The sequence below is a fragment of the Rhincodon typus genome, chromosome 3 (genome assembly GCF_021869965.1).
Source record: "Rhincodon typus isolate 14 chromosome 3, sRhiTyp1.1, whole genome shotgun sequence".
In the NCBI taxonomy this organism is placed as follows: domain Eukaryota; kingdom Metazoa; phylum Chordata; class Chondrichthyes; order Orectolobiformes; family Rhincodontidae; genus Rhincodon; species Rhincodon typus.
The window spans coordinates 127298400-127309766 of NC_063334.1; the positions used below are offsets into that span (position 1 = coordinate 127298400).

Here is an 11367-nt window from a genome sequence, read left to right on the forward strand (position 1 = left end):
TGAGGGAGCGCCGCGCTGTCGGAGGGTCGGCGCTGAGGGAGCGCCGCACTCCTGGTGACAGTTTCTTTCAGATCAGAAACACCAAGGTATTGATTGCCCCAGGGACAGATGTCTAAGAGCCTACGGCCCTGTCTGGAAGAAAAGGATAACTGTCACCCATTCCTCAAACCTGCTGATTACTTCAGGGCAGTTGGATACGATCTTGCTGTGAGTGAATGGTCACTGAGGCAGGGATTGTACAGTAAGTGTTCTGGCCTGATTGGTAATAGCGTACAGCACTGTAAGGTGTCAATGGCCTGCTGATTCTCTCACCAGTAGGTGTGATGCGGATTCAGAACTCCCCTGTAGTCCATGCTTCTTTTGGATTGTGGGGGGCGGGGGGGATTGAAATACTCGCTGTGTTCAGAGGTACTTCTTACCATGTTTGGAGACTGGTACGTGGGATTTTCATAGAGTGTTGGACCCCCAAAACTTCCCTGGAAAATCTTAATAAGGTTTAGAACAAAACGTGGTCCAATTTCAACCAGAGCTCCATCTTCTTCAATAATCTGCAAGTGAGACAAGGCAGTCAGTCATGGAAACCTGTGAAACTAACAGTCAGGAAGCTGCAGCTGAAATTCCTGCTGGGGCACAGGTTCCTCACCACCACGTAACCCCCACTGGGCTTTTACTTTGACCACGCTGGAATTCCCAAGGTTAGGTGATAAATGGAGGATCTCCATCTACAACTCAGGAGTGTGATGGAATACTCCTCACTTGCCTGGATGGGTGCAGCCCCAACAACACTCAAGAAGCTTGACACCATCCAGGACAAAGCAGCCGCTCGATTGGCACCACATCCACAAACGTCCACTCCCTCCACCACTGACGCTCAGTAGCAGCAGTGTGTACCATTTATATTCTTAGGACATTCCAGACCCTAACCACTCGAGTGAACCTGCCTCCCACCACACTCTCAGCCAGTACATTCCAGACCCTAACCACTCGAGTGAACCTGCCTCCTCCCACACTCTCAGATAGTACATTCCAGACCCTAACCACTCGAGTGAACCTACCTCCCCCCACACTCTCAGACAGTACATTCCAGACCCTAACCACTCGAGTCAACCTGCCTCCCCCCCCACACTCTCAGACAATATGTTCCATACGTGATCTGTGCACAGATACCTCCAGCTCCCTCTGCTCCTGCTTCGCCTTTAGAATTGTACCCCTTTATTTATATTGTCTTTCAATGTTCTTCCAACCTCACACTTCTCTGCATTGACCCTCATCTGCCACCCACCCACTTGTTAATGTCCTTTTAGAGTTTCACACTGTCCTCCTCACAGTTTACAATTCTTCAAAGTTTCGTGTCATCTGCAAACATGGAAATCGTCCCCTGCACAGCAAGATCCCGGTCATTAATGAAGATCAGGAAAAGCCAGGGTCCCAATACTGACCCCTGGGGAACTCCACTACAAACCCTCCTCCAGCCTGAACGATACCCATTGACCATTACACTCTGTTTCCTTTCACTCGGCCAATTTTGTATCCGCGTTGCTGCCGTCCCTTTTATTCCATAACCTGGAACGTTCCTCATGAGGCTGTTGTGTGGCACTGTATCAAACACCTTCAGGAAATCCATGTAAACTACATCAACAGTATTACCCTGATTGAGCCTTTCTGTTACCTCTTCAAAAAACTCCAGCAAGTTCATTAAACATGCTTTTCCCTCAAGAAACACTGCATTCGAGAAACACCTGGATGAATACATGAATAGGAAGTAACGACAGTTTTAGTATGGAAGGGCAGGATGTGTCAGCACAGGTTTGGGGGGCCGAAGGGGCCTGTTGCTGTGCTGTATTGTTCTTAAGAAATCCATCCTGGCTTTCTTTAGCCTGAATTTCTTCACGTGACTATTAATTCTATTCTGTACTATTGTTTCTAGAAGTTTCCTAACCAATGCTAAACTGACTGGGCTGCAGTTACTGAGAGAATAAGAAACACTGTCAGGGTGAGGTAAAGACGGGCTGGCTGGAGATTCATGTCGAGCAGAAATCTGACAGACTGAATGGTCTGGTTTTGATCTGTAAACACCACATGGTAACATTTGAAAGAAATTGAGCCTGTGTTTGGGGGTGAACATAGAACAGTACAGCACAGGAATAGGCCCTTCAGCCCAAGATGTTGTGCTGAACATGAAGCCAAATTAAACTAATCCCTTCTGCCTGCCCTTGGTCCATATCCCTCCATTCCTTGCTTATGCATGTGCTTATCTAAAAATCCCTTAAACACTCCTATTGTATCTGCCCCCATCACCACCCCTGGCAGTGCATTCCAGACTCTTACCACTCTCTGCATAAAAAATTTGCTCCTCACATCTCCTTTGGACTTTTCCCCTCTCACCTTTAATGCATACCCCTGAGTTTTAGACATTTCAACTCTGGGAAAAAGATTCTGACTATTAACCGTATCGATACATCTCATAACTTTACAGACTTCTGTCAAGTCTCTCCTCAACCCCTGCTGCTTCAGAGAAAACAACCTGAGATTTTCTATCCTCTCCTTATAGCTCAGACCCTCTAATCCAGGCAACATCCTGGTAAAACTCTTCTGCAGCCTCTCCAAAGCCTCCACATCCTTCCTGTAATGTGGTGACCAGAATTGAACACAATACTCTTAGTGTAGCCAAATCAAAGTCTTATAGACCTGCAACATGACTTCCTGACTCTTGTCCTCAGTTCCCTGACCAATAAAGACAAGCATTGCCATACCCTTCTTTACCACCATATCTACATCTGCAGCCACTTTCAGGGAGCTATGGACTTGAACCCCAAGATCCCTCTGTACATCAATGCTGTTCAGGGTCCTGCCATAAACTGTACACTTTTCCTTAACATTTGATCTCCCAAAGTGCAGCACCTCACACTTAGATGGATTAAACTCCATCTACCATTTCTCCGCACATAACTGCAACTGATCTGTATCCTGCTCTATCCTTTGACAACCTTCTACACTACCCACAACTCCACCGATCTTTGTATCGTCTGCAAACTTACTAACCCACCCATCTACATTTTCATCTGAATCATTTATATATATCACAGACAGCAGAGGTCCCAGTATGGATCTCTGTGGACACCCACCAGTCACGGACCTCCAGCCAGAAAAACATCCTTCCACCACTACCCTCTGTTGTCAATGGGCAGGCCAATTCTGAATCCGTATGGCCAAGTCACCGTGGATCGCATGCATCTTAATCTGCTGGATGAGCCTACCATGAGGGACCTTGTTGAAAGCCTTACTAAAATCCATGTAGACAACATCCACTGCTCTGCCTCCAGCGATCACCTTCGTCACCTCCTCCAAAAATTCAATCAAGTTACTAAGACATAACCTGTCCCTCACAGAGCCACACTGACTGTCCCTAATTAGGCCGGCTTTTCCAAATGTGCAAAAATCCTGTCCCTAAGAATTCTCTTCAATAGCTTTCCAACCACCAATGTGAGACTCACTGGTATGTAGTTCCTGGATTATCCCTATTTCCCTTCGTGAACAGAGAACATTAGCTACTTGCGAGTCCTCTGGGACCCCTCCAGTGTCTAGCGAGGATACAATGATCTTGGTCAAGGCCCAGCAATCTCCTCTCTTGCCTCTCTCAATAACCTGGAGTAGATCCCATCGGGCCCCAGGGACTTAACAACTTTAATGTTCTCCAAGAGATCCAACACCGTTTCTTTCCTGATCTCAAAATGCCCTAGCATATTAGCATGCTCCATGTTAATCTCACTATCCTCCATATCCTTCACCTGGGTGAATACTGATGCAAAGTACTCATTTCGGATCTCACCCACATCCTCTGCCTCCAAGCACAAATTTCCCCCTTTATCCTTGAGTGCTCCTACCTTCTCTGTAGTTATCCTGTTATCTTTAATGTATGTATCGAATGTCATGGGATTGTCTTTAACCCTACTTGCCAAGAATATTTCATTGCCCTTTCTTGCTCTCCTAATTCCTAACTTGAGTTCTTTCCTGCTTTCCTCAGTCCTCATGGGCCCTGTCCAATTTTAGCTTCCTAAATCTTACATATGTTTCTTTTTTCCCTAAATTCACAATCTCCCTCATTTTCCAAAGGTCCCTTTCCTTGCTATCCTTGACCTTCCTCTTTACTGGAACATGCTAGTCCTGAACTCTCCCCAGCAGGTCTTTAAATAGTTCCCACCTGTGAAATGCAGACTTGCCCGATAACAGTTGCTCCCAGTTAACACTCCCTAGCTCCTGCCTAATACTGACATAATTTGCCCTCCCCCCAATTTAGTACCTCGCGACAAGGTCCTGACTTATTCTTATTCATGGGTATCTTAAAATTTAAGGAGTTGTGATCACTATTTCCAAAATGCTCTGCGACTGAAAGGTCAGTGACCCGGTCAGACTCATTAGCCAATACAATGTTCAGTGTGGCCCCTCCTCTAGTTGGACTATCCACATACTGTTTCAAGAAACCCTGTTGGATGCATTTAACAAATTCTGCCCTGTCTAACCCCTTTTTGCTGTAAGGTAGACCCAGTCAATATTGGGGAAGGTAAAGTCACCCACTATGACAATCCTGTTGTTATTACATCTTTCCATAATCTGCCTACATATTTGTTCCTCAATGTCTCAGTGGCTGTTGGGGGTGGCCTATAGTATAATCCTGTCCCAATGATTGCACCAATCTTATTTTTGAGCTCTACCCATATTGCCTCAGTGGATGAGCCCTCCGGTATGTTCTCTCTGAGTGTAGCTGTGACATTCTCCCTGATTAGTCATGCAACTCCTCCACTTCTTTTACCTCCTTCTATATCTCATCTAAAACAATGAAACCCTGGAATGTTCAGCAGCCAATCCTGTCCCCATCTCAACGAAGTCTGTGTAATAGCCACAACAAAGTTTCACCTACAGCTCATCTGCCTTACCTATAACATTCCTTGCGTTGAAATAAACACACTTCAGCCCATTAGTACCATCATGTTCATTTACCTGTTTCTGACTGTCCTTTCTGATTTACTGGTCCTAACGTGCTTCTGCCCCTCAATCCCTCCACTTGCTGACCTGCTGCTCTGGTTCCTAGCCCCCTGCCACTCTAGTTTAAACCCTCCCAAGTAGCACTAGCGAACTTCCCTGTGAGGACATTGGTTCCCCTCCAGTTTAGGTGCGACCTGTCCTTCTTGTACAGTGCACAGTGAAACTGTGGTGAAGTGAAGCCTCTGGCCCAGAGACCAGAACTTCAACACACAGCTTTCAACTGACCTGATAATTCCTGAACCAGACCCTGTTGTCAGTGATGGTGAACGTGAAGATATGATCGACAAACGGCTGACTCTTTGGGTGATACCGAGGAGTTGAAAAGACCTACAAGGCAATGGGTTATACAGATTGTCAGGTACTTGCCGTGAAGTAGGCTCTCCATATGTATCATGCTATTTGCCAAGATTCTCTCAACGCCAACTCACAACACACCACCCCCGTACCCACTGACGCTCTCAGTAGTACTACCGAACGTCCAAAGATGTGCAGGTTAGGTGGATTGGACATGACAAATGTGGGATTACAGGGATTGGGCAGAGGGGACCTGGATCTGGGTTGGTTCCTCTTCAGAGGGTCAGTGTGGACTTGAGGGGCAAAATGGCCTCTTCTTGCACAATAGGGATTCTATGATCTACAAGATGTGCTGCAGAGATTCACCGAAGATCCTTAGACAGCATCTTCTAAATCCATAACCACTTCAATCTAGAAAGACATGGGCAGCAGATACATGGAAACATCACCCCTTGCAACTTCCCCTCCAAACCACTCACCGTCCCAAAATCCTAGAATTCCCTCCCCAAGGGCATTGTTGGTCAACCCACAGCATGTGGACTGTAGTGGTTCAAGAAGGCAGCTCACCCCCACCTTCTCAAGGGCAACCAGGGACGGGCAATAATGCTGTGTACTGGTGTTAGATCGAAGTGCACCTGTAAAATATTGAGGCTAGTTCTCAGATGGGTTTGTGGGCCTGGCTGAGGGTAAGAGACGTTGTTGGAGAGGATAGGTTTCAGTGCTTGTGGTCCGAGACACAGCAAACACAAACTCACCTGGATGAAGAGTTCCTTCAAGAGTCTATAATGAGGTTCTTTATCAAATGTCTATTCAGGAGAAAGATAGAAAACAACCATTAGACTGGCAGCTTGCAGCAAAACCATGACAAAGTTTGTGACAGGAAATGAAGGGGAAGCAATTTCCTTACCGGATCAAAGGACAGTAACGGCCTTGAACCTTTCAGACAGTTCCCGGTCAATTTCAGCTCATCCAGGGTGTGAACTGTGAGAGTGTGAGGGGGCATTGAGGGAGGGAGGGAGGGGGCATTGAGGGAGGGAGGGGGGGGGCAGCGGGGGGGGGAGGGGGGGGGGGGAGAGGGTGACAGTGGGGTGAAGGAGGTAAAGAGTGGGGAGAGGGGGAGAGAGAGAGAAGGGGTTATGTGTAAAGGAGTCACAATATCTCTGTTCAGGGTCCATCATTGTAACAAGTTATTAAAATGTTTGCAAGCAGTGGGTTACTTCTCCCTCAGTAACTCAGCTCATGGTGATCACCCAAACTGGACCACTGGATCCCAGCAGTGAGGGATCCCATTCCCTGTGCCAGTAATCCCAAAGGGTATGCACCACACAGGGTGACTGGCACTGTTTATACCCGTGATGGTAGGATGTTACAGTAACAGGAAGAGGCCCTTTGGTCCCACTGTTCTGACCCAATGAGGTGGAATCTGCCGCTTTCCCCACGAGCCTGTCGATTTCCACAATACTCCAGGAAGATCCTTCCCAAATCTGCTTCCAGCTCCATGTCAGGCACCCTATTTCAGTTCGCAATAACTCTCTAGCTGATTCTCAATCTCCCCCAACCCCTACATAATTTTACAATTTATTCCGCAATCAGCTCTCTTGTCCTCGGTCAGGGATCTCACTCACGCTGAAAGCATAGTTGATGAACTCCCCTCCGACAGTAACACGGAAACCGCTGTTTGTACACACAATCAAACGTCATCACCAACAACATCTCAGCTGCCCGTCACACACCGTCCCTCAGGTTGGAAAGCTGCTGTCTCCTCTAGCCTGAGAGAAGTGTGTCTAGGCTGTCAGCTCGAGGCTATCTGACACACAGTCAGTGTTTGGGCCAGTCTGAGATGTACTCACTAACTCCACAACATTCGGGCTGTAGCTGGAGAATCTATCAGCATAGTGAAACATGAAACCAGTAACCAGCTGCCTGCCCTCAATGAGAACAGGACACTTACTGTTTTGTACTAAAAACTTGGCCGATGGCCCATGAGGAACATTTGAGATCCTGAAACATAGAACAAACAATTTACATCATTTAGAAGCTGCTGGATCGATAGGTTGCAAATTGCCCAAACCGAGCAAAAAGAATGTACCTAAAGCCACGTCCCCCTCCCTCACCGTTCTGCCCAAAATCCTGTATCCCTCCCTCCTGCTATCCACCTCTGCCCATCCTGTCCCTTCCTCCTCTACCTGATCTGACCCTCTCTCCAGACATGGCCCTCTCCCCTCCTCCCTCTGCCTCTCTCTCCCACAGACCCTGACTCTTGTTGGTTTGAGAAGGTAAATAATTTGATTTGATTTATTATTGTCACATGTACCTAGGTACAGTGAAAGGTTTTGTTTTGTGTGCAGTACAGGCAGATCATACCATACAAAGTGCATTAGGGTAATAGAACAGGGCAAGGAATACAATGTTACGGCTGCAGAGATGGTGCAGACATCATGAGGCATTGGAGTCAATGGTCTAGTGGTATTATTACTAGATTATTAACCAGCGATGCCACCTCCAGGTAACAGTCTGGGGTCATGGGTTCAAATCATTTGGAATTAAGAGTCTAATGACGATCATGTAACTGCTGTCCATTGTTATAAAACCCATCTGGTTCACTAATGTCCTTTAGGGAAGGAAACTGCCATCCTTACCTGGTCTGGACTACACGTGACTCCAGACCCACAGCAATGTGGTTGACTCTGAATTGTCCTCTGGGCAATTAGGGATGGGCAATAAATACTGCCTGGCCCGTGACACTTACATCATCTGACAGAATTCAAAAAGCAAGCATATCATTTGTTTCCAGTTGGAAGGACAGCCAAATCACTCTGAAAGCAAATGTTTCCTGGTTCCTCACTATTAATAAAATACTGTTTTCCTGTTGCTACTTTCCCAGAGTATACTGCACTTTGTTTTAGCCAATCACTTTCTATCAAAATCCCTTTGCAGCCTATGTGTCCCGTTCACAATTCACCCAGCAGTCCTCGTGCTGCTATTACCTGATTGCCAGTGTCACATACTCACCACATGTACAGGTCCTGCTTCTTCTTCGCTTCAAAGTACAAGCATTTATTACAATTCTTCATTTCACAGATCTGTGGAAAGAGAATCACCATCAGCAGACTCTCCAATTGAAGGGATGAATAGGTTACTACTCACTAACTAGCTACCAATTTTTAAACTGGGCCACACCTGCTCAGAGCCAGGAGCATTGACATAATGGACAGAGTCACTACGTGCTGGACAATCTGTTCCCTCACCAACACAGAACCACCCTGCATCATCCCCCTCCCCTCACCTCCCCCAGGCAGAGGCTGGACACTACATTGAGAGGGGGTCTCCTGAGCATACTAGAGGGAGTAGGGACATGCCTGTATACATGGGAGTGATAGCTTAATGGTATTATCACTAGATGATTTATCCAAAAACCCAGCAAATATATTCTGGTGACCCTGGTTTGAATCCCACCACGGCAGATGGTGGAATTTAAATTCAATAGAAATGTAGAATTAAGAGTCTAACAATGACTGTGTAACTGTTGTCCATTGTTATAAAAACCACCTGGTTCACTAATGTCCTTTAGGGAAGGAAAATGTCATCCATACCTGGTCTGGCCTACATGTGACTCCAGACCGATAGGGCAATTAGGGATGAGTAATAAATACTGGCCTGGCCAATGATACTTCACCTGGTGAATGCTTTTTGAAAAAGGTCTGGTGCTGATGAATCACTGGTGAGCAGATGGTGTAATAATTTCTCTGAACCGGATGATAATGTCTCAAACTGACCAATATCTCAGGGCTCCTTGCACAGTGTGTGATTCATAGCCCCAGCTCACACTGCACTACATCCTGGCAATGGAGTTCCCAGCTGATAGGCATCACACTTTCTGAATCAACTCTCACAAATTCTGCCTACTCGCAAACCCAAATGTATGAAAAGTGAATCAATACTTAAACTCCTTGTCATCTCACAGATTGATGTTGTGTGTGCTCCAGGATCTAGTTCTCACTTAGCCCAGCCCCAGCACTCAGCTCACCTCATTAACCACAAACAGCTTGTCCTTTCGATCCATTTTGGTGTCTGCAATGAGAAAAATAACCTTCATTACTTTTACAAAGGGCTCAGAAATCCAAGGATGCTCACCCTCCAAGTCCACCCCCTCCCCAATGAGGGTCACTCTCTGGGATGCTCCAGGAATCTCCTCTCACCCTTTCCCCATGCAGGACTCCCACAGGTCACATCAGATGATTATTTAGATAGAAATGGTTTGTAGAAGTATGGGGAAAAGGCAGGAGATTGCCAGTCAGTAATGATGCAGACATGGTAGGTAAAATGGCCTCCTTCTGTTAAAGCAATTCCAAAATTCTGAGGAACAAGAGTAAGCTAATCAGCCCATTGAGTCAGCTCTGCGATTCAACAACATCATTGCTGTTCTAAAAGACCATAAGAAATAGGAACAGGAGTAGGCTGTTCAGCCCCCCTCTAGCCTGCTCCCCCATTCAATAGGATCATGGCTGATCCAACATTCCTCACATCCACTTTCCTGCCCTTTCCCCATAACCCTTGATTCCCTGACTGATCAAGAATCTATCCCAGCCTTAAATATACACAAGGGCTCTGCCCCCACAGCTCTCTGTGACAAGGAGTTCCAAAGACTCTCGATCCTCTGAGAGGAGGCATTCCACCTCATCTCAGTCTTCAATTGGTGCCCCTTTATTCTGACGCTATGCCCTCCGGCCCTAGACTCTCCCATGAGGGGAAACATACTCTCCGCATTTACCCTGTCAAGCTCCTGAAGAGCCCTATATGTCTCATTGAGATCATTCCTCATTCTCTAAACTGATAATCTTCAACTCCACTTTCCTACCTTTTCCCCATAACCCTTCATTGCCTTTCTGATTAAACCCTGTCTGTCTCAGCCTTGGATATATTTATAAAAACTGGCTGAGCCAGCAATGCTCACATTCCCCCCTCAAAACCAGAGCTAAACCTGAACATTATATCACAAAACAACTCCACATCATTTATGTTTCAATTTAAAACAGATGTCTCCAGAAATCCTTGTGACATTCGATTGAGAATCCTCTCAAAGTTTCAAACTGAAAGGCATGGCTCTGTCACCGACCGGGTTTTGAGTGAGGCATCAGTGTGCGTAGATCCTGCATCAGGTGCCGGGCTCGGTAACTAATCCCTCGTGAGGAGAAGATCAAAACCCGCTCCTTGTTCTTCCATTGTCCCTGGGGGTGAGGACACAGAGGGAAGGAAACATTCATTAGCTGCTTCAAACCAAACTCTACCAAACACCGAAACATAGCAACATCACAAAGAGGAGAAGGGGGAGGCCATGAGAAAGAGCTCGGGCAGGCTAGGCCAGAGTGTAGCAGCACAAGAGGCAATTTCATTGAAACTGAAGATTCCCATAAGTGGAGAGGAAGCTTTGTCTTGCAGCAAAATCTAGAACAGGGGATCACAGATTAAAAATCAGGAGTCACCAATTTAAAACTGCTGAGCCAAATTTCTTTCTCAGACAGGGTCATGATTTTACAGAACTGTCTTCCTGAAAAGGAGGCTGAAGCAGCGTCAGGGGATATTTTCAAGGCCTGAGTGGATTGATTCTTGTTAAGTAGCAGGGTGAAAGGTAATGGGAGGGAGGTGGGGAATGTAGATTTGAGGCCATAGACAGATCAACCATGAGCTCAATAAATAGCGTGGCAGACTTATAGGCCAAAAACATGGAGCAAGAGGAGGCCATTCAGCCCCTCAAGCCTGCTCCGCAACACACAAACATCACAGCTGTTGTGATTGTGGCCTTAACTCCACTTTCCTGCCTGTCACTCAAAACCATTTAAAGCCTCACTGACCACAGGCCTGTCCAACTCAACCTCAGATTGGGGGAAAAAGGGTCAGTGCTGAGGGAGCGCCGCACTGACGGAGGGTCAGCGCTGAGGGAGCGTTGAACTGTCGGAGGGTCAGCGCTGAGGGAACGCCGTACTGTCGGAGGGTCAGCGCTGAGGGAGCGCGGCACTGTCGGAGGGTCAG

General features: G+C 46.7%; 1 protein-coding gene across 1 annotated transcript in view; it reads right to left on the reverse strand.

Annotated features, from left to right (window-relative positions):
- Positions 1-293: 293 nt before the first annotated feature.
- Positions 294-11367, reverse strand: part of LOC125482830 (ribosome biogenesis protein BRX1 homolog) — a 15917-nt gene continuing 4843 nt past the window's right edge. Inside the window, exons 2-9 of the mRNA XM_048595334.1 lie at positions 10454-10565; positions 9365-9408; positions 8350-8420; positions 7289-7338; positions 6245-6318; positions 6093-6143; positions 5269-5370; positions 294-548 (exon numbers count right to left, since the gene is read on the reverse strand). Coding sequence (XP_048451291.1) covers positions 309-548; positions 5269-5370; positions 6093-6143; positions 6245-6318; positions 7289-7338; positions 8350-8420; positions 9365-9408; positions 10454-10565 — 744 coding nt within the window. The 3' untranslated portion in view covers positions 294-308. The remainder of the gene's footprint in view (positions 549-5268; positions 5371-6092; positions 6144-6244; positions 6319-7288; positions 7339-8349; positions 8421-9364; positions 9409-10453; positions 10566-11367) is intronic.